Below are 23,197 nucleotides of genomic sequence, written 5' to 3' on the forward strand. Positions count from 1 at the left end.
CCAACGGGAGACGGGAGGAAAAGGGACTACCAGCCAAACTCCTATGAAATATGTTGGTTGGAGGGGGATTGAGGATTCAAAGGGATTTGAGGGGATTGGGTGAAAGAGAGAGATTCACCCAATCCTCTGAAATCCCCTTCCCCTTTGGGGCTGGAAATCCCTCTATGTCAAACGAGGCCTTAGGGTACCTTCACCGAGCCACCGCCTCGGCCTTCCTCCTTTCTCCTGTCCGACGGCCTCCTTGGTGGAACGGGAAAAAAATCCTACGCCGGTCGTTCCTTTGTAGATTGTACTCCTTGCGGGTCCTTGTTTTCTGTAGGTCTTGTTTCATCATTGATGAGGGGATGGCGGTGGTGACAACAATGACACATTAAAATAAGGTTTCTACGGCTTCTCCTTACCTTGAGAACGTTTGATGTCGGCGAAGGGCCAATGAGAATGGGTACTGCCAAGTTTGCTGGCTCTATTCAGATCTTAGTAATTAGTGTTTATCACGTGAAGCAGTTGGCTAGATTTTGATGCGACAACTTTGACCTCTTCTCTTGGTTTGTTACTCTCTCCGTTCCGAATTACTTGTCGTAGGTATGGATGTATCTAGATGTATTTTAGTTCTAGATACATCCATTTCTGTGACGAGTAATTTGAAACGGAGGGAGTACATGCCAAAGTTTAGTTTTATCATTCTTCGTAGTAGTAGTAGCAGTAGTAGTAGCAGTAGTAGTGGTAGTAGTAGTAGTGGAGGATTGCAAGCATGTGATACTTATAGTGTTTCCCGAGTCCAGTTTTCTCATGTGGTTACTAAGATTTCTTGTTTGAGGTCTTCAAAAATTTAGATGTTAAGAGCGTTTGCAAGTAGCAGTTTTCATTATTGTTTGTTCGGTGCGAGTTTCATGAGTTTCTGCACCCGTGAACAGTAAAATAAAAAAAAATTCAAAAAGATCCAAAAAAATTGGGTGAAACATTGACAAAAAGTTTGAAGTGCCGGCAAAAGTTCGTCTTGAAATCACATTTCTAAAAGGCGTGGCAAAAAAACAAAATCGATACTCTGAAAATGCTACTTTCAAAATCAGTTTGGAGCACTGACTTTGTTTTTTCTGTCACGACTTACAGGAATGTTATTCGAATACGAATTTTTGCAAGCACTTAGAACTTTTGTCAATGTTTTGATTTTGACAATGTTTAGTTTGCAAATTCCATTTCATTGATACGACGTCGAGTCGTTCGACGGGTTACGACTTACGAAAGAACGAATGAATTTATCGTAGTGATGACAGATTAGTCAAAGAACGCCCTGTGATCTAACCAAATTCAGGGTTAGGCAGAGGGCGCCCCCCTGCCATGCACGCGACACGACAGTCGACAGGTCTAGCGGGCCAGCGACCTGCGCTCCGGCCGGCTCTGCTCAGCTGACGACCGAGAGCTGCGGGAAGGCGAAGTGCGGGTACGGCGACAGCGGCGAGAGGGGCGGCAGGCTGCAGATCACCTTCAGCTCCTCCCAGAAGTCGGCGTCCCTAGCACCCTCCTCCTCATCCTCTTTCAGCTGCAGCCTCTCCTTCTTCACCTCCCTCAGGCGCTCTTCCTCCTGTGCCGGCCTCATCCTCTTGCCGCCGGTGGGCACGGCGGCGATGGTGTCGGCGAGGGGAGCAGGCGAGGTCCATTGGATGGATTGGGTGCCGACCTCGTTGGGGAAGTTGAGGATGGCCTTGGACCCGCGGAGGCGGAAGGCGGCGCGGTCGTAGGCGCGCGCGGCCTCCACGGCGTCGTCGTAGGTGCCGAGCCACACGCGCGCGCCCTTCCGCGCCGGGTCCCTGATCTCCGCCGCGAACTTGCCCCACGACCTCAGCCGCACGCCCCGGTACCGCCGGAAGTCCTCCTCCTCGTCCTGTCCCTCCACGTAGCCGCAGCTCTCCTGCTGAGGCTGCTGCTCCATGACCGTCATCGCTAGCTTCGGCGGCAGCGACAAGGAGAGCGCCGGCCTCCGCCACCCAGGCGGCGACGAAGCACTCGAGTCGGAGTCACCGCCGCTGCTGGCGAGGGCGACGGCGTCGGCGTGGAGGTCGTCGAGGAGGTGGGCGCGGATGAGGTCGAGGTCGTGCCGGTGCGTGAACGCCATGGTTGCCGTTGCACTGACCCTGAGAGGGGAGAGTCACCGTCTAGCTCGCGCGCTGGCGTGGCTGGCTGGGGAGAGAGCTCGGGAGCGTGGAGTGTGGTGTGGTGGTGCGGTCCTCCTCCGGTGCGGGCGCTAATAAAGGGCGGGGCAGGGGATAAGATGGGTTCCAGGAGACTTCTTGCGGGGCCGCGCGAAGCAGGGGACGATATGTGCTCGTGGTGCACTGCTGCTGCTGCTCTGGACTCTTCTTCCTCGTGGGTTCGGCCCGTGGCGCAAGTTGTCCATCGCTGCCTGGTGACGGGACCCGTGCCTCGACTTCAAGGCAGACGGAGACCCCTCAAATTGGCTTGTTGGTTTGGGGATTTTCCCCCTCCAGCTACACCAAATTTGGCGGCGTGCTAACCGAACTAGGAGTAGTTTTTCTTTCTCTGGCAGTGAGAAACCCCTGCCCGACACATGTTTTGGTCGTCCACCACGATAGATCATGGTTCTCCCTCTTCCGGTCGGCCTCGCCAGGTCAGGAAGGATGAGTATCTGATCTACTGGTTGGGGTTTGTAGATTGGGTCTGTCTATATTGCATCTAGATGTGAGATAATATCTCACATCTAACTATGACATGATCCCACGTCAGCAGGTAAACAAGCCCACACCTTGTCCATTGTTTGTTTGTATCAAGTTTGTTTGTATGTACCAATTTCATGTATATCTCGTCAGCGGTACCGCCCGCCCAGTTAGCGCCACGAGTCTGGGCTGTCGTGCGTCTTCGTTTTTTTTTGCAGGTGATCATGCGTCTTCGTTGGCCCTTTTTCTTCTAGCGCGTGTACGTGTGTAAAGAAGTTAGCACTTGTAGGCCCAATGCGTAAGCCGGTGTTGTGATAGAGCCTGTCACATTACGTAGAAAAGAACCCTGCTGATGTGAAACCCCCCCCCCTCTCTCTCTCTATCCCCTGTCACTTTCACCTTTATGCTTTCTTCCCTTTTTTAGCACGTGAAAAAGCAGCATGCATGCATCAATCAAGTTTGGTTTGGCAAAAAAAATAAAATTTGAAAAAAATGACATACTCGAAATTTTTTTATGGACGAGATGATTTTTTTAAAATACACGTTGAACATCTTACAAACACATGACGAGATGAATTTATTTTTTAAACATGAAGAATATTTTAAAAGTCACACGTGGAGAAAAAACCAAAAATAATCAAATTTACATATATAGGATGAACGCGCAACTGGCTCGATTGAGTTTTGTTTCATAGGTGAAAATGCACATGCGCCCAGTTGCAAGTGAAAGTGTGCTTGCAACTGTGATGAAAAATAAAAAAACGCATGCTCCAGTTGCGAGTCGAGGGTGGGTTTGCAACTAGTATGAAACAAAACACATGTTCAGTTGGCAGTCGAGTGTTAAGTTGCAACTGGGACAACTACGAGTCCATTTACTAGTTGAGGGTGGACTTGCAACTATGAAAAATACCAAACTATGAGCCTAGTTGCGAGTCAAGGGTTCGATTGCAACTAGGATGAAACAAACTATGTGTCCAGTTGCGAGTCAAGGGTGAGCTAGCAACTGTGATGAAAAATAAAAACACATACTCCAGTTGCGAGTCAAAGGTGGGCATGCAGCTGGGACAACTACGAGCCCGGTTGCGAATCGAGACGGACTTGCAACTAGGACAAATACAAAACTATGAGCCCATTTACAAGTCAAGGGTCGACTTGCAACTGGGATAAAACAAACTACAGACCAAGTTGCCAGTTAAGGGTGGACCTGCAACTGGGATGAAAAACAAAACACGGGCCAAGTTGCGAGTGAAGGTTAGACTTGCAACTAGGATAAAATAAACTACGGGCCTAGTTGCGAATCAAGCACGGACTTGCAACCCTGACAACTACACAAAACTACAAATACCATTTGCGAGTCGAGAGTGAATTTGCAACTAGGACAACGACAAACTATGATCGCAGTTGCGAGTCGAGGGTGGGCTTGCAACTGGGATGGAAAAAAACACATGCCCAGTTGCCAGTCGAGTGTGGTGTTGCAACTAGGACAACTACGAGCCAATTAGCCAGTCGAGGGTGGACTTGCAACTGTGAAAACTATGAAACTATAAGCCTAGTTGCGAGTCAATGGTCCGACTTGCAACTGGGATGAAACAAATTATGTGCCCAATTGCGAGTCAAGGGGTGAGCTTGCAACCGTGATGAAAAAACTAAAACAAATACTCTAGTTACGAGTCGAAGGTGGGCTTGCAACTAGGACAGCTACGAGCCGAGTTGCAAGTTGAGGGCGGACTTGCAACTGGGACAAATACAAAACTACAAGCTCACTTGCGAGTCAAGGGTCGACTTCAGCTGGGGGAAAACAAACTACAAGCCCAATTACTAGTTAAGGGTGGACCTACAGGTAGGATGGAAAACAAAACATGGGCCGAGTTGCAAGTGAAGGTTGGACTTGCAACTGGGGCAACTACACAAAACTATGATACGAGTTACGAGTCGACGGTGGACTTGCAACTGAGACAACAACAAAACTATGGGCCCAGTTACGAGTTGAGGGTGACTTACAATTGGGACAACTATGAACCTACAAGCCCAATTTGCGAGTCAAGGGCGGACTGGCAATTGGGATGAAACAAACTACTGGCCTAGTTGCAAATCAAGGACAGACTTGCAACCCTGACAACTACACAAAACTATGATATCATTCGCGAGTCAAGAGTGAATTTTCAACTGGGACAATGACAAACTACGAGTTGCGAGTCGAGGGTGGGCTTGCAACTGGGGAGAAAAAGAAAACACATGCCAGTTGCTAGTCGAGTGTGGTGTTGCAACTAGGACAACTACGAGCCAATTAGACAAACGAGAGTGGACTGACAACTTTGAAAACTAGGAAACCATAAGCCTAGTTGCGAGTTAAGGGTCTGGCTTGAAACTGGGATGAAACAAATTATGTGCCAAGTTGCGAGTCGAAGGTGGGCTTGCAACCGGGATAGCAACGAGCCTGGTTATGAGTCGATGGCAGACTTGCCACTGATACAAATACAAAACTACGAGCCCAGTCGCGAGTCAAGAGTCAACCTGCAGCTGGGATACAACAAACTACAAGCCCAATTGCGAGTTAAGGATGGACCTGCAACTAGGATGGAAAACAAAACACGGATCGAGTTGCGAGTGAAGGTTGGACTTGCAACTGAGAAGAAACAAATTACGGCCTAGGTGTGAGTCAACAGTGAATTTGCAACTGTGACAACTACACAAAACTACGAGACGAGTTACAAGTCGAAGGTGGACCTGCAACTGAGACGAAAACAACAAAACTATGGGTCTAGTTGCCAGTCGAGGGTGGACTTGCAACTGGGACAACTATGGAACTACAAGCCCAGTTGCGAGTCAATGGTGTACTTGCAACTAGGATGAAACAAACTACGAGCCTTGTTGCAAATGAAGGATGGACTTGCAACCATGACAACTACACAAAACTACGATACCATTTGTGAGTCGGGAGTGAACTTGCAACTGGGACAATGACAAACAAGAAGCCTAGTTGTGAGTCGAGCATGCACTTACAACTGGGATGGAAAACAAAACACATGCCCAGTTGCAACTAGGAAAAACGCGGACCCGGTTGCATGTTGAGGATGGAGTTGCAACTGGGACAAAAATGATTACCCTCCGCCCCCACAAATGAAGATTGTGATTCAAGGGCGGACTTGCAAGATAGTTGTTTGTCAAGTGAAACACAAAAGGCGGACCAGTTGCATGTCAGGGTGGAGTTGCACCTAGGAAAAGAAGTCTATGAATGAAAATCACAAAAATCACAAAATCCCTAGATGAAAACACAATGCAAAAAGGCAAAAAAAAAGTATCCAAGGTCACATCACAGTCATCATTGATTGCCATCTTCTTTCATCGTGTGGACAAAGATCGAACCCCTTAGTCGTCTTCCTCCTTCCTACTCGCATCGGCTCTACTCCAAGGCAAATGGGGATGGGAGGGAGACAATGATGATGGAACTGAGGAAGCATGTAACGCCCTCGATGCGGCTATATCTCCCACGTGTCGAGGCACGACTTAGAGGCATAACCGCATTGAAAGCAATGTCGCAAGTTAGGCAATCTTCACAACATCCCATGTAATATATAGATAATAAAAGGGGAGATACATAGTTGGCTTACACTCGCCACGTCAATCAAAGTACATAAATAGCATTACATTATCCAAAAACTCATGGCCCGACTACGGCGCCAAAATAAAAGAACAACCCAACATGCGACACGGTCCCGATCGCCCCAACTGGGCACCACTACTGATCATCAGGGAAAGAAACATAGTAACGGCGTGAGTCCTCGTCGAACTCCCACTTGAGCTCTAGCGTGTCATCTGGAACGAAGTCATCAGGCCCTGCATCTGGTTTGGAAGTAATCTATGAGCCACAGGGACTCAGCAATCTCGCACCCTCGCGATCAAGACTATTTAAGCTTATAGGTAAGGCAAGGTAGAATATTTCAAGCTGCAGCAAGCGACTAGCATATATGGTGGCTATCATGTTCGCAAAAGAGAGCGTGAAGAGAAGGCAAAGCGCGAACGAATAACTAGAGAGCAACCTGCGGCAAGCATTACTCCAACACCGTGTTCACTTCCCGGACTCCGCCGAGAAGAGACCATCATGGTAACTCACAAAGTTGATTCATTTTAATTAAGTTACGGTTCAGGTTATCTACAACCGGACATTAACAAATTCCCATCTGCCCATAACCGCGGGCATGGCTTTCGAAAGTTCAAATCCCTGCAGGGGAGTCCCAACTTAGCCCATGACAAGCTCTCACGGTCAACGAAGGAATAGACCTCCTCCCAAGACATTCCGATCAGACTCGGTATCCCGGTTCTACAAGACACTTCGACAAGTTAAAACAAATCCAGCAACACCGCCGAATGTGCCGACAAATCTCGATAGGAGCTGCACATATCTCGTTCTCAGGGCACACTTAGATGAGACTAGCTACGAGTAAAACCAACCCTCAAGTTTCCCCGAGATGGCCCCGCAGGCAGCTCGGTCGGACCAACACTCAGAGGAGCACTGGCCCAGGGGGGGCTTAAAGTAAGATGACCCTCGGGCTCCGGAAACCCAAGGGAAAAAGAGGCTAGGTGGCAAATGGTAAAACCAAGGTTGGGCATTGTTGGAAAAGCTTTATTCAAGGCGAACTATCAAAGGGTTCCCATTATAACCCAACCACGTAAGGAACGCAAAATCCGGGAACATAACACCGATATGACGGAAACTAGGGCGGCAAGAGTGGAACAAAACACTAGGCGACAGGCCGAGCCTTCCACCCTTTACCAAGTATATAGATGCATTAAGATAACATGGCAATATAAAGATATCCCAACAAGTAAATAATGTTCCAACAAGGAACGGCCTCCAATCTTCACCTGCAACTAGCAACGCTATAAGAGGGGCTGAGCAAAGCGGTAACATAGCCAATCAACGGTTTGCTAGGACATGGTGGGTTAGAGGTTTGACATGGCAATTGGGAGGCATGATAAGAAAATGGTAGGCATCGTAGCATAGGCATAGCAAAAGAGCGAGCATCTAGCAAAGCAAAGATAGTAGTGATTTCGAGGGTATGATCATCTTGCCTGCAAAGTTGTCAGAGTTGACTGGATCCTCGAAAGCAAACTCAACGGGCTCCTCGTTAGCGAACTCGTCTCCCGGCTCTACCCAAACAAGACAAACAAGCAACAAGGACACAATCAACCATGTGCAAAGCTCAAACAACATGATGCAAACATGGTATGCTATGCGGGATGCGATATGAGATGCATATGCAAGATTTGATAAGGAATGAATGAACCTGGCCTCAACTTGGAAATCCAAGTGTGCCACTGGAAAGATGAGATGAAATCGCTTGAAAATGATATAAAGATCACCGGAATCGGGGTCACGGTTTGGAAATGGCAAGCAATTCAAATTGACACCGGTCTGCGATTTACAGCAAGTAGCCATCTAAATGCAACAAGATCAACATGCTACAGCACCCAAACATGACAACAAAATACATGACAGGGATCCATTCATGATGCTTAACAAAAGATGAACACTGAGCTACGGCCAATTCGTCCATTAACGGGTTCAAACAAGCATGGCAAAAATGCATTTGGCAAACAGATTTCGGACTTAGTGAAATTAACACTTGTCTGGAATTTCAGATCAGATAGCACACTTTGGAGCATGAAAACTACATTCTACAGGACCTGAACATGGCAAAGTAAAGCATGGCATGGAGCTACTCAAAGAGCTTAACAAAAGTCTCTTAGTGACCTTGAGCCAAAAGGGATCAGAAAATACATTTGCAAGCATGTGAACATGGCAAAAACATAATCAGTTCTCAGACTTAGTGAAAAACTGGAGCATGCAAAATCAGATATCAAGTAGGCATGTTCACAAGCTCGATGCACTCACTACAGAGCAAGTCATGACAATCCAAGCATACACCCATCAAGAATACGCAAAATACAAACTAGACATGGCAAGAACAATAACATAGCATGCACGGATCAACTACAACATCCTCGGCAAAATCGCTAACAAGTAGACAATCTGCCCAGATTCACGAAATAGCAAAAGTAGAGCTCGATTGACTCAAGCTAGGGTGCTCCATAATTGCAAACAAAGGCATGGATGGATAGAGCACTACAAGATTAACAAAACATCCTCACTGATCATCCTCAAAAGAGACACGGATCACTAGGAAACAACATGAACATATGGCATAATAAGATAAATCAGTCCAAGGACTTAGTGGAAATGCCAAGTCCCTGAAATCAGCATTAACGAATGCTCCACTTTGCAAGCTTGTGCTAGTCACCACACACATCACAAAAATACATGGGTTGCACCTATGGATAGATAGCAAAACATATAACAAAACACATGTAGAGCTCAGGGGCATATCATGCACACAATAATCATGGCAAAAATGACAAATATCTAATTGGAGCAGCAGATCTAATAATTATCTCAAATAGCATTCTTCTAACAGCATTTCGGGCATCAAGATGAACTCAAATGAAAATGATGCAATGAGATGAAATGATGTACTCTCTGAGATGAACATTTTGATATGCTATATGCCCAAAACGAAGTTACGGGTGCAAATTTATGATGCGATGAACAATGCCAAATAATTAGGGTTTCGGGCAAAAAAGTTAACCGATCCAAGATCCAGATCCAGATCTGGCTGCACGGACTTCGAGGTTCGCCGGGATCTTGGAGCTCGCCGAAGACGGAGGAGATCGCCGGAGAGGAACTTGGAGGGCGCCGGAGGAGGAGGAAGACGGCCGGGGCGGCGGTGGCGATGGCGGCGCTCGCCGACGCGGGCTGACGGCGCGTCGGGCGGCGGGGAGGAGCGCCGGGGATGGAGCGCCCTGGTGGCGGCGCTCGCCGGCGGCGTGGTGCGGCGGCTGGGTCGAGCAGGCGCGGGCGGTGCGCGGGGAGGACGAGGGCGGCTTGCGGGCTCTCAGGCGGCGCGAGGCGGCGGCGATGTGGGCCGGGAGGGCCCCGTACGGGCCTGCGGGCCGGCGGCGCGGGAGGCGGCAATGTGGGCGCGCCCGGCCACGTGGCGGCACCGGGTTGGTCGGCGGAGGCGGCAGACGCGTCCGGCGCCGTCCGGACGTGTCCGGCGGCGGAGATGTTTGTTTTTAGGGTTTCGGGGGGAGGAAGAAGAAGAATTTCGGAGGGGTCTTTAAATAGAGGTAGAGGGAGCTAGGAGTGTCCAAATGAGGTGCGGTTTTCGGCCACACGATCATGATTGAATGCTCTAGATGATGGAGAGGGTTTTGGTGGGTTTTGGGCCAAATTGGAGGGGTGTTGGGCTGCAACACACACGAGGCCTTTTCGGTCCCTCGGTTAACCGTTGGAATATCAAACGAAGTCCAAATGGTACGAAACTTGACAGGCGGTCTACCGGTAGTAAACCAAGGCCGCTTGACAAGTCTCGGTCCAATCCGGAAATGTTTAATCCCCACACACGAAAGAAAGGTACAAATGACCACCGAAGGAGAACGAAGCGCCGGAATGCAAAACGGACAACGGGGAAAATGCTCGAATGCATGAGACGAACACGTATGCAAATGCAATGCATATGATGACATGATATGAGATGCATGACAACGACAACAACACACGGAGACAAAAACCCGAACCCGAGAAATAAAATAACTTAACGCCGGAAACGGCAAGAGTTGGATTACATATTAGATAAATCATATCCGGGGTGTTACAAAGCAGTGACCAACTCATGTCTTCAACTTATAAAATGCATGCCAAAAAGAAAAACGGGTCTCGAGATTGCATCACGAAGTCGGCCCAATAAAAGACACACACGTGAACGGGATGACAAGTGGAAACCGGACGTACACGAGACAGTATAAGACGCGCATGAAAAAATAATCCATGATCAAGATTTGCACAAACATTTTAAAAGCGAACAGGTCGAGCGATCAGAAATCTAGATGAGACATTGCTAAATGTGTTGAAAAAAAGTTCATGAACATGAAACAAATAAATAAACAAAGACAAAAAAATGCTAATCATGGATATAAATATATTTCTGGTGCATTCAAAAATATTGAGTGTATATTGAAATAAGTTGACATGTGCTAAAAAAACCCGAATAAGATCGACAAAGAAACAAAGAAAAATGCAGAAACCACCAAAATAGAAAAAAGAAACAGAAAACCCAAAGCCTATGAAAAAATGAAGACAATGATAACTAAGAAAAAACACAAAAGTCAAGAATGAAACAATTCAAACCAAAAAACAAAAGGTAACCAATGCAAAAATTAAAGAAGGAAAACCCAAGAAAGAAACAAAAAATTGAAGAAAACCAAGAAAGAACATAATAAAGAAAAACAAAGGAAACAAAGAAAAAGCAAAAGAAATTAAAACAATGAATACCGAGAAAAGCAACAAAAAATAAAATTAGAAACAAAATTATCATAATTCTTTTTAAAAATCATGAATTTACAAGCATTTAAATTTTAAAAAGTTCATAACTTTAACACAAATAAACAAAAAATAAAACGTAAAAGTGAAAAAAACAGCAGAACCGACTCGTGCATTTCTACCCTGCACCCCACCATGGAAAACAACACATCTTAGACAGGAAAAACAACACATTTAATCATGAAAGAATGAAATCGCTGTGCCTTCCTATTAATGCCTGGCAAAAGGACATGCGTATAACAGCCCAAAGCTGTGTGTGCATAACAGGCCAACAAAAACAAAAAAAGCCCGGCCGTGCGCACACAATCAACCGAGGAAAAACAAACAACAACGAGCACATCGATGCGAATCAGGCTCATACGAAGAAACGGGCGAACGCAGGAGGCGGGGGCAGAAAAAAAATGTGTGCACGAATCCTAAAGACAAGACAGAATCCAATGACTCTAGACTTAGATGTGAGATAGCTATTTCACATCTAGATGTGAAATAGCAAATCTGTTGTAGATTATGTAGCATGTTCTTTGTTCGAGTTAAGTTTATCGGTTCGAGTTTGACAACCATGAGGCAGTGCAATTATATTTCACTGAATTGCTCGTGTTGGTACTCTGCGGATGTCATAAAATTGCTTTAATGTCTCCGTTATGAGCGTAGCCTTTGCATTGCGTTGCAGCTCAAAATAGCTGGAGAACCCCCATTGGCATTCGTGGGTCTGTTGTGCAGCCATTGTGCCATCTTCATGGTGTCGCAGGAAGAGCATGAGATCTGGTCTTTGGTGAGGAAATAGCTTCATGGCCTCAGTGTTCTATGTATCCTTTCTAGAATTGTTTTTGTAAAAGTTTGGAGCAACTACCTTTTATTATGCACTAGCAAAAAGGCCCGTGCGTTGTAACGGGAAAAAAAGTCCACTCATAAATCTAGCCGGGTCAGTTGGACAAACTGTGCGTGACCGGTTGACAGGTTATGAGATTGAACCCTCCCATTGACAATTTTATTTTTCTCCGGACCTGGGCCACAGTGCGCCGCCAGATGGGCTTCCTCCGTTGGACCAAAACGGGTGGCAAGTAACGAAACTAAATAGCGTACGGGAAATTAATTAAAGCGGGATCAAACAAAGCGGGACGAAACCAAGAATATCACCTCACTTTAATAATAGGTATAGGTATAGATATAGATATTTTGATATATATATATATATATATATATATATATATATATATCAGGGGCTGGATAGAAAACAATATGGTTGAACCATACGAATTTTAAATATAATATTGCTTCTGTACTAATTTGGGGCTTATTAATTTGGTTCTAGCTGGAGACAACGGGTTCGCCTCTCTATCACACACACACAAGAATTATTTTTTACATCTTATACTTTTATATTTAGATAAAGTTTAAACCATAATATCATACAATACATTTTAAATAGGCCATCTACAGTAATCTACTTCTCTTAACGTGCAACTACAGTATCTTGATATGTCATCATGCATAAAAGAGGTTCACCTCAACATGCAAACATAAATGAGAAAATGTTTAGTCATTTCAATTCTATTATGCTACTATTGTTCAGTAAATCTGTTATAATAATATAATAATCAAATATATTAAATTATGTGTTTTTAAATTCAGTTCACATATTATTATTTGAAATATTGATATTCTAAAATTTTATTAAAATATATTACTATCAATTTTCACAGCAATATCTGGATATCATCTCTAATTTTATATGGGAAATGCTTCATTTCAACCAATTGATTCCATTGCAAGCGTACGCCACCTCTCCCGCGCGACGACTGTCCTGCATGGGGCCCACCCACCACTATCTCTAGCGAGCGGTTCCTTCCTCTTCTCTCTCTCTCTCTCTTACACACACACAAATGGAAGGCTGATGTGCTCAATGGCAGGTTGCAACCGCAACACAAGACATATTGCAAATGATAGAAGAAGGTTTGAGCCGGAGTGTAATAGGGGTTGTGTTGCGCCGGGTCGAGCGCAACATGGTCGTTGTTGCGCAGGACTGCGACCGAGGACAGAGATGGAATGGTCGGCGCGCTCATCATCCAACGGCTGCCAAGACGATCGATCTTATTCAAATTTCACCCGGCTGATGTGTAGCGTCCACCTTTTTATATGCTTTGCTGGAAATGCAGAGCACTCCGGTGAACAAACTACGTGTTCATCCGAGCATGACTGCACGATCACATTGTTTTTTTTTCTTGTAAGAAAAGCATGCACTTTTCTCTTAAAAAAGCATGCGCTGAGTGTCAGAGCATCTACAACCGGACCTCTTAAACCTACTTCATACGTTCGGTCAGGCCGCCCGGTCATTGTCTGTTCACGATTTTTTGACCCGGACGGGCCTTTTAAACAGCCCTCAAACGCCCAGCTGACCAGCACCCTTCATATCCAGCCCAAATATGGAGGCGCCCGGGCATGCCCGCCACGTCGGCCTGACGGCGTGGCCCCACACGAAAACGCCCAGAAACTCGGCAGTCCAATGGACGCCGCGTCCGTCGCCGCGGTGTGAACGCCGCGTGGCGCTGCTCCGGCTCGCCGCCCAAGACGAAATCCGAGTATTTAAGCCGGCCGTCGTCCCGCAACCCTAACCCATCCCCCTCCCCCCTTTCCGCGTCGCCAGTCCGAACCCATCCACCTCCTTCCTCTCCCGCTCCGGCGCTCTGCCCATGCTCCGGCACTCCGCCATGGTCCGGAACAAGATCACCTACTATGTCATGCTGACGCCGGAGCGCCGCTACGAGATCCAGCAGCAGATCCGGGCGAGGGAAGCTGCGCGTGCCGCCCGCATCGCTGTCGGGCTGCCTCCGGTCTCGCCGGAGCCGGAGGAGGAGGAGTAGGAGATGGCTCCGATGGAGGTGGAGAAGGCGGAGGAGCCAAACCAGCAGGTGCTGCCCTTCAACATGGAGCAGGCGGAGGCGGAGTTCGTCGTCGCCCAGTCCGACGAGATGGCCGAGTAGCAGGCCATCCTGGAGTCCATCCAGGATGAGGCTTATGTGGAGGCCAACCGAACATTCCTCCGGCAGGAGCAGGCGGAGTCCGATGCGCTCTTCGCCGAGCTCGATGCAGAGATAGAGATGGAGGAGCTAGAGCGGAGCAGCCGGAGCTGCAGCTGCCGCCCATGCCACCGGAGCCGGACACGGAGATCGTCGTGATCTCCGACGAGGACTAGCTAGGATCGACGTAGTACGTAGGTTCTATTTCCTTTTGCATGTCTTTGTATGGATTTATAAGAATCGAGTATGAGATGACCGAATGCAACAAGTGAAATTTAAAATGCGTCCGGTCACTGCCCGCGGACATGTCCGGACAGTGTTCGTAGGCGTTTAAGGAACCGGATTTTCCATATGTGACTGTAGATGCTCTTACGTGTGTTGGATTGCATAAATGTGCTGCATTGACTGTTGGAACTTGGAAGCGAACTGTTCAAGGGTTGAGGGGATGGGTTAGGCACCGACAGCGCTAACGGCCGTCAACCCACTCGTCGTCTGGCCTTGCCCACGTGGCACCTGACGGATGGGCCAGCCCTGTCAGAAATCATGTTAACTGCGACAAACCGGTCATTTGTTTTTATTGAGAAAATTTACAAGAAAAATGATGGATTTTTGAGACACGCTAGAAATGTGGTGGCAATTGGATGCTTGAACTTTAGATGTGGTGGTTTTTTGCAATTCACTCTTGTTCTTCTTGTAAGAAAAGCATGCACATTTGTCTTAAAAAAACATGTGCGGAGTGTTACGTGTGTTGTGTTGTGGAGTATTGCACAAATGTGTTACATTGACTGCTGGAAGCGAACTGTTCAAGGGCTGACGTACGTTCTATTCACACCACACCACACGAAGGAAATGCTCTTTCAAAAGTCCGTCCGGTCTCCCCAACTTCAAAAAGCATGCACGTACCGTTATTTTGTTCGGTTGTTAGCTTCCGTGGGTTTCCACATGTTCTCTGATGTACTTTTCCTACAGGATAGGATCAAAGAAATTTACACGTGCCTAGAATTATCTAAATGAATTAAATTAATATATACAGCATACATCTTCCGTTGCCGTCTCGCGGAAGCCTACTGTACGAAGCTCCTGCCTTGACGCATCGAAAGGACCTCTGCAGTAATAATCACTTGGTATTACTATTTGGCCTATGCAGAACGGTGAAGAAGGAATTCTGAATTCCATTCCACGGAATATCGGAAGGACCTCTCCCGTATCATGGCGCTCTGGCGGAGCTTGTAGTCAATGCCGATGGCAATTATTGATTGTGTTCGCTCATGTACCACGCAGCTGCTTGTGACTCTTGGGTGATACTTTTGTGTAAAATCGGGTGGCTGTGCTCTGTCATGGGCACCCATTCGCTCATTTCCCCTCATTTTGTTGTAATCTATCGATGCATGCATCGCAAGATTAAAATGTTTCTTTTCCCGCAAAAAAAAGATTAAAATGTTTCTTTTGGTATATAGTTGGGATCGTCCCTCGTGACAGTTTAAAAACATGTACCCCTTTGTAGTGTCACTTGTGCCCGTGTATGTGAAGAGGAATATGTTATACTCTCTCCGTTCTAAAATATAAGATGTATTGTTTTTTTTTCAAAAGTCAAAATTATGCATGTTTGAGCAAGTTTTTAGAATAAATGTACTAATACCTACAATACCAAAAATGTGTCATTACATGCATCAATAAAAGTATTTTTCATATTTTATCTATTTTATATTGCGGATGATGATATTTTATTTCATAATTTTGGTCAAACAGATGTATGTATGACTTTCACAAAAATGATTGCACCTTTTTTGTTGAAATGTTGCACCCTATATTTTCGAACTGAGGTAGTAAGTTCGTGATAAAAATAGAAATAAAATCTTCCATAATAAGCTAATAATGTAGAAAGGCGTAAAAAACGCAAAAATGGCCACAGGCCTGCCAAGGTATCAATAAACTACATGTACAGCCCAAAACGACATTGCGCACTCATGTTGAGCCGTCGAGGCTATGTGAAGAAGCAACTAGTTAACGAGCGCTCCTTCGGGAGCCTCGCAACGATCACCGTCACGTGTCGCTCTCTGGGTGCTTCCTTCATTTTTTTTTCACACACACCTCTCTCGTTCATCTTTATCTTTCACAACTTCATTGTTGAGTAATTAAAAAAGGAAGCCACTGGAACAATCTGGCATGATGGCTGCTGCCGGCGTCGTCCATCCCCATGCCTCCGCTAAGTCCGACCACCAACCACCATCGCGCCCCACACCTTCTCACCTTATCTCTCATCTTTCTCAAGATATCATTTTTCGATGAAATTCTCGAGATACCATTTTTTCGATGAAATTCTCGAGATATAATTAGTTTTTACACATGGGATTACTTCTGCATGGGTCAATCACAACATGCGTTTTGTAAAAAATGCATCTTGATATTCCGTGCAATGCACGGGCATCTTGCTAGTATTATGCATATTTTAATATATATATATATATATATATATATCAAGGTCTGGATAGAAAACAATATGGTTGAACCATACAAATTTTGAATGTAATATTGCTTTTGTACTAATTTGGGGCTTATTAATTTGGTTCTAGCTGGAGACAACGGGTTTGCCTCTCTCTCTCGCACACAAGATTTCTTTTTACATCTTATACTTTTACATTTATATAGAGTTTAAATACTCCCTCTGTTCCTAAATATTTGTCTTTTTAGAGGTTTTAAATGGTGACTACGTACGGAGCAAAATGAGTAAATCTACACTCTAAAATATGTCTATATACATCCATATGTGGTGACCATTTGAAATCTCTAGAAAGACAAATATTTAGAAATGAAGGGAATACATTCTAAATAGGCAATCTACACTAATCTACTTCTCTTAACGTGCAACTATAGTATCTCGACATGTCATCATGCATAAAAGAGGTTCACCTCAACATGCAAACATAAATGAGAAAATGTCTAGTCATTTCAATTCTATTATGCTACTATTGTTCAGTAAATATGTTATAATAATATAACAATTAAATACATTAAATTGTGTGTTTTCAGATTCAGTTCACATACTATTATTTGAAATACTGATATTCTAAAATGTTATTAAAATATATTACTACCATTTTTCACAGCAACATGTGGGTATCATCTCTAATTTTATATGAGAAATGCTTCATTTGAACCAATCGATTCCACTGCAAACGTCTGCCGCCTCTCCCGCACGACGACTGTCCTGCATGGGGCCCGCCCACAACTATCCACTATCTCTAGCGAGCAGTTCCTTCCTCTTCAATCTCTCTCTCTCACACACACACACAAAAAAAAAAACAGATGGAAGGCTGATGTGCTCAATGGCAGGTTGCAACAAGGGCCCGTTGCAACCGCAAACATAGGACATCTTGCAATGATAGAAGAAGGTTTGAGCCGGAGTGCAACAGGGGTTGTGTACTTGTGTTCCGCCGGGTCGAGCGCAACATGGTTGTTGTTGCGCAGGACTGCGACCGATGGACAGAGACGGAATGGTTGGCGCGCTCATCATCCAACGGCTGCCAAGACAACCAATCTTATTCAGATTTGACCCGGCCGACGTGTAGCGTCAACCTTTTTATATGCTTCGCTGGAAATGCAGATCACGCCGGTGAACAAACTGCGTGTTCATCCGAGCATGACTGCATGATCACACTGTTTGTTCTTCTTGTAAGAAAAGCATGCACATTTCTCTCAATAAAACATGTGCGGAGTGTTACGTGTGTTGTGTTGTGGAGTATTGCACAAATGTGTTGCATTGACTGCTGGAAGCGAACTGTTCAAGGGTTGACGTACGCTTCTATTCACACCACACCACACGACGGAAATGCTCTGTCAAAAGTCCGTCCGGTCTCCCCAACTTCAGAAAGCACGCACGTACCGTTATTTTGTTCGGTTGTTAGCTTTTGTGGCTTTCCTACATGTTCTCTGATGTAGTACTTTTCTTACAGGATAGGATAGAAATTTACACGTGCGTAGAATTATCCGAATGAATGATTTGAATTAATATTAGAATAATGCCCGTGCGTTGTAACGGGATATAAATATTATAGTATGATTAGCTTATGATTTACCTATCAATAATAATGTGATTTTGTAAATAAATGTTCATCAAATCATGATCGTGAATTACCTTATATTTTGATTAGAAGTTTTATAAGTAAACTAAAATGGAATTGATTCAGAAGATAAGTAAATTAAGATGATTGATTGTCATATAAATAAAAGGTTGGACGAAAGGGTGATGAAGAGAAAGGTGAAATAGAAATCTTACGTTTTTTTAAGTAGTATAGAGATACATGACCCACCACATGTGATATGAAGGTGGCATCTTCCGCTGCCGTCTCGCGGAAGCCTACTTTACGAAGCCCCTGCCTTTGACGCATCGAAACGACCTCTGCAGTAATAATCACTTGGTATTATTTGACTCATGCAGAACGGTGAAGAAGGAATTTTGAATTCCGTTCCACGGAATATCGGAAGGACCTCTCCACTATCATGGCGCTCTGGCGGAGTTTGTAGTCAATGTCTATGGCGCTTATTGATAGCGTTCGCTCATGTACCTACAATACCAAAATTATATCATTACATGCATAAATAAAAAATTCATATTTTATTTATTTTGTATTGCGGATTATGATATTTTATTTCATATTTTTGGACAAACAGATGTACGTTTGACTTTCACAAAAATGATTGCACCTTATATTTACGAATGGAGGGAGTAAGTTTGTGATTAAAATAGAAATAAAATCTGCCATAATAAGCTACTTCCTCGGTCCCATATTATATGGTATTTTTTACTCTTGAGTAAAAAAAACGTCTTACATTATACTCCATTCATTCCTTTATATAAGGTGTATTATTTCTAGTACGGTGACTAAGACACATGATACACATGTTAGGACGAAATAAACCTTGGCAAAATCAGTGATTAGCAGCAACTAAATCACCAGGCAAGGAAAATAAGAGACAAACACAATCAAAAAAGAGGTACTTTTCTTTTTTCTCTTTACAAGAAAATATGCATGCAATCGGGGAAGAGATACTCTCCTTTTTTCGAAGGGCTAACGATGGAATTGCGAGGAATTAAAAGAAATGTACCTTACATTATGAAAATTTATTAAAAACAAGTACACCTTATATAAAAAATGAGGGAAGAGGGAGGGAGTAATAAAGTAGAAAGGCAACTAAAAACATGCAGAAAGGGCCACAGGCCTGCCAAGGTACGAATAAACTACCTGTCCAGCAAAAAACAATATTGTGCGCTCATGTTGAACCGCCAGGGCTCGTACTAAGATAGTAATACGTCTGGCCTGGCGAACCAACCTGCAGTTGAATGATTAGAGGGACAGTGGTATCTCCAGCCCACCAAGATTCAAGTCCTGATGTTCGCATTATTCCTGAATTTATTTCAGGATTTTCGGCGATGCGCTTTTAGTGGGAGGAGATGTTTTCGTCGGTGACGAGGCGTCTATGGTGGCTTCGTAAATTTCAAGATGACATGCCGGCTAGGAGGTGCTCATAGAGGTAGGGTGTGCATGTACGCGTTCGTAGGGTGAGTGTATGCCCGTATGTATGAGCGTTTACGTCTGTACTGATGTTTAAAAAAATACGTCTGGCCTGAAGACTTTTTCCTTGTGTAATTACTGGACCGGCTCGCTTCATAAGTTTTTTTGTTTGCTGGCTCACTTGGGTTTCGTTACGCTCGATCGCTCGTTTAGGGTTTTGATGGTTTCTTCTTCTTCTATCTGTCCATTGATTGGGCGAGTCCAGTTTTTATTGGTTTCATTCATTCTTTATTTTGTTTTTTCTTTAGGGTTTTCGCTAAGTTTTCCTTCTCTTTCTTTGTGTTTTTACAAATTTTACTGTTTTCTCAGTATTTTATTTTTCTGTGTTTTCTAGTGTTTCCTTCGCTTTTAATTGTTTTTTATTTCATTTTTTGTGTTTCTCCTTATGGTTTTCATCGTTTTTACGGTATACTATGGTTTTGTTGTTTCATTCTTTGATTTCATTTGTTTTTGTTTGTTGTTTCCATTTCATGTTTTTTTTGTTTTCACCGATCTTCTTCTTTTTTTATGTTTCTCCACCAGTTTTCTTTGTTTTTTTTGTTATTCATCTTACTTTTGTTTCACCTTATTCTGCATTTCTATGCTTCTCTACCATTTTCTTGGTTTTCATTGCTCCTTTTTTCTTTTCTATTTATCAACACGTATATACTTTCTTTCATTTACATTGTATGTTTTCTGTGTATATCATGAGCATTTTTCTATCAATGTTTAACTAATACATGAATCACATTTCTTATAATACATGTTTTCATAGACATTGTACATTCTTCAAATAAATTTCTTTTTTATACATGTTAATATTTTTCTTAATACGCGAGTAACATTTTTTCAAATACATGTTTTGAACTCTTTATAAATATATGTTAATTGTTTTAAAATACCTGCTGAACCATTTTTAATGACATGCTACCTTTTCTAAATGACATGAACTTTTGTTTTACAGCGTATAAACATTTTTAAATGTCATGGCGTATTTTTTTAACACGTGAACATTTGATTAATTTTAACATAATTTTTCTGAATGATAAAAATATTTTTTCAATTATGTGGATATTATTATTCAATGTGTAAACATTTTTCCAAAATGTCCACGTACATTTTCTTAAACATGTAAGCATTTTGAAATGTCACAAGCATATTTTTTAATGCTATCAACATTTTCTTAAATAAAGCAAACAACTTTTTAACAACAATTAGATTCTGAAATATATGTATTTAGAGTATTTTTAAAATATAAAACAAATGTAAGATAAAAATGGGAGAACAAAGGAACGACATATATTGAAAGAAAATGAAAGAGAGGCTATGCTCGGATTTTGACTTTCAAAAAAACGACAGGTCAAGCATTGACTTTCAAAAAAGAAAAAATAGAAAAATTTGAGAATTCAAAAATGTGCATGGATTTTGAAAAGTTCATCTGTTTTGAAAATAAGCTCATCAAATTTGAAAGTAGTTCATGATTTTAAAAATAGTTCACAGGTTTGAAAAAAGACACTTGAGTTCGAAAAAATTCATCCAAAATTTAAAAAGTTCACCAATTTTGAAAAAATATCCATTTTGAAAACAAGCTGATCCAGTTTGAAAAAAGTTCATGAATTTTTAAAACAGTTCAAAATTTTAAAAAGTTCACTGATTTTGAAAAAGGTCCATTGAACTTGAAAAATATTCACCGAACTGGAAAACAGTTCATCAAATTTTAAAAAAGTTTACCACATTTGAAAAAAAGTTCATTGATTTTTTTTTAAAAAAATCATCAATTTTGAAACAAACTTCATTCAATTTAGCAAAATAAAAAAAGAAAAGGAATAAAAAACGAATCAATGCCGTTTCAAGTTTCAGCCTAAACGGAGAAAAACAATGGCCGAACGCAGACACCAATTCCTAAATTTTGTTAGTTTTATGTCTACTCGGACCCATTTTTATCCCAAATTTGCTCTCGCTTTGGGCCCGAAGCAACTGGGCGTTTTCTGTGTCCTCCGCGTCCGATTGTGTCCGCTGCATCTGAGTGGCCCGTTTGTCATGGGCCAACTATATGCGCTATGAGCGCCCGTTTGCAAAAACACTAGGAATGGGTGCCTGAAGCGCCAAATAGGGAATGTCACTGCATAGGGCGAACTCCAAAGCACGACCGTTTTTAGTCTAAACGAACAAAAACAACGGCCCAACCCCGACGTAGAGACCAATTCCCGTTTTTATCCATTTTGTGTTCGCTCGAGCCCATTTTCCATCCCAAATTTTCTCTTGGTTTGGGTACAAAGCAGACACAAACCGGGCGTTTCATGTTTCCTCCATGTCCGGCTGTGTCCGCTGCATTCGAGCCCTGGCTCGTCTATCATCGGAACAAGGGGGCACGCCCATCCCTTTCTCTCTCCACCTTTTCTTTACCCCCTCGAATGCCCGTCATGGATGCCCAGCTGCTGCCCGCTTCCTGCACCTCGTTGCCGCTGCCCAAGGCCCACCACTCCATCGTGCTGTCGCGGCCCTCCCAGGTTCGACGCCGCACAAGCAGCATGAGCACCATGGCGGGGAGGAGAAATATGAGTAGGGGATCTAGCACTGCAGCGGCGCGCGCGACCTCGACGACGACTGGCAGGCGACATGCGCCATCCTCGGTGCGCAACCATCCTTGGTAGTGCGCGATGGCGTGCACGTTCCCATGCCACGACGAGGCGAGCGTGACGGGGCGGGTGCTCACTGGTGTAGGCGGGTGCTGGTGGTGTAGATCCAGTGCGTCTCTGTCGTCCCCGCTGCCAGAGGCTTGGCACCCGCACATGTGTCAATGCCCCTGACAGGCCAGACTCGCAAGTCAGCGCCAACGACCACGTCACCACTGCCCCGTGGGCGGTCCGACCCAGGAAACCCAACCCACGCGTCCTCGGGCCGTCGTGGGGTTAACTGAAGCCCGTCTACGCGTCTACTTGAGGAGGGAACAGGGGCAGGCTCAGGCATCCGGTGGATCAGGCAAACAACGGCTCGGCTCTTTTCCCCTTTCCCTCCCGTCTCGCGACGAACCCTAGCTACCGATTCTTGTACCGCTACCTGTAATCGCCACTAAATCATATATCTGAGAGAGATTGCTGCTATTATTCGAGAGATATGCGTACTCTATCATCTGGTATCAGAGACCAGCAATCCTTCCTCCACCACTCCACTCTGGCGTAAATCATCGAGACCAGAGGGCTTCGGCAAGCTCGGACGCACTTGGTCACCATGGATCCGTCGATCGAAGCCTTCCTCGACCGGCTCGACAACACCCCCAAGGCCCAGAACATGGCAATCGCGGAGAGCCAAGCCTCCACGGCCAAGATCGACGATCTAGTCAACTGGCGCCCGGATCTGGAGAAGCGAGTCGCTGATCTAGGCGACACGGTGGCGACTCTCCAGATGGCGCAGCCGCCGTTGGCCAGGACGAGTGAGGAGCCAAAAGTGACGAATCCGAAACAAGGCCCTTCTGCGACGACCGGCATCCTCACAGGGGCCGATGGCGGCACGAGC

General features: G+C 44.5%; 1 protein-coding gene across 1 annotated transcript; it reads right to left on the minus strand.

The window, feature by feature from the left end:
- Positions 1–1,115: 1,115 nt before the first annotated feature.
- On the minus strand, positions 1,116–2,238 carry LOC125513769 (ethylene-responsive transcription factor 6-like). The gene has a single exon (XM_048678957.1). It carries the CDS (start codon positions 2,111–2,113, stop codon positions 1,403–1,405), a length of 711 nt encoding a protein of 236 aa, XP_048534914.1. The 5' UTR covers positions 2,114–2,238; the 3' UTR covers positions 1,116–1,402.
- Positions 2,239–23,197: the final 20,959 nt, after the last annotated feature.

Source organism: Triticum urartu, chromosome 1 (genome assembly GCF_003073215.2).
Source record: "Triticum urartu cultivar G1812 chromosome 1, Tu2.1, whole genome shotgun sequence".
Classification (NCBI taxonomy): Eukaryota; Viridiplantae; Streptophyta; class Magnoliopsida; order Poales; family Poaceae; genus Triticum; species Triticum urartu.

What these genes read in the sequence shown, in the direction of transcription:
- LOC125513769 (XM_048678957.1), bottom strand. Translation starts at nt 2,113, where the DNA reads ATGGCGTTCACGCACCGGCACGACCTCGACCTCATCCGCGCCCACCTC.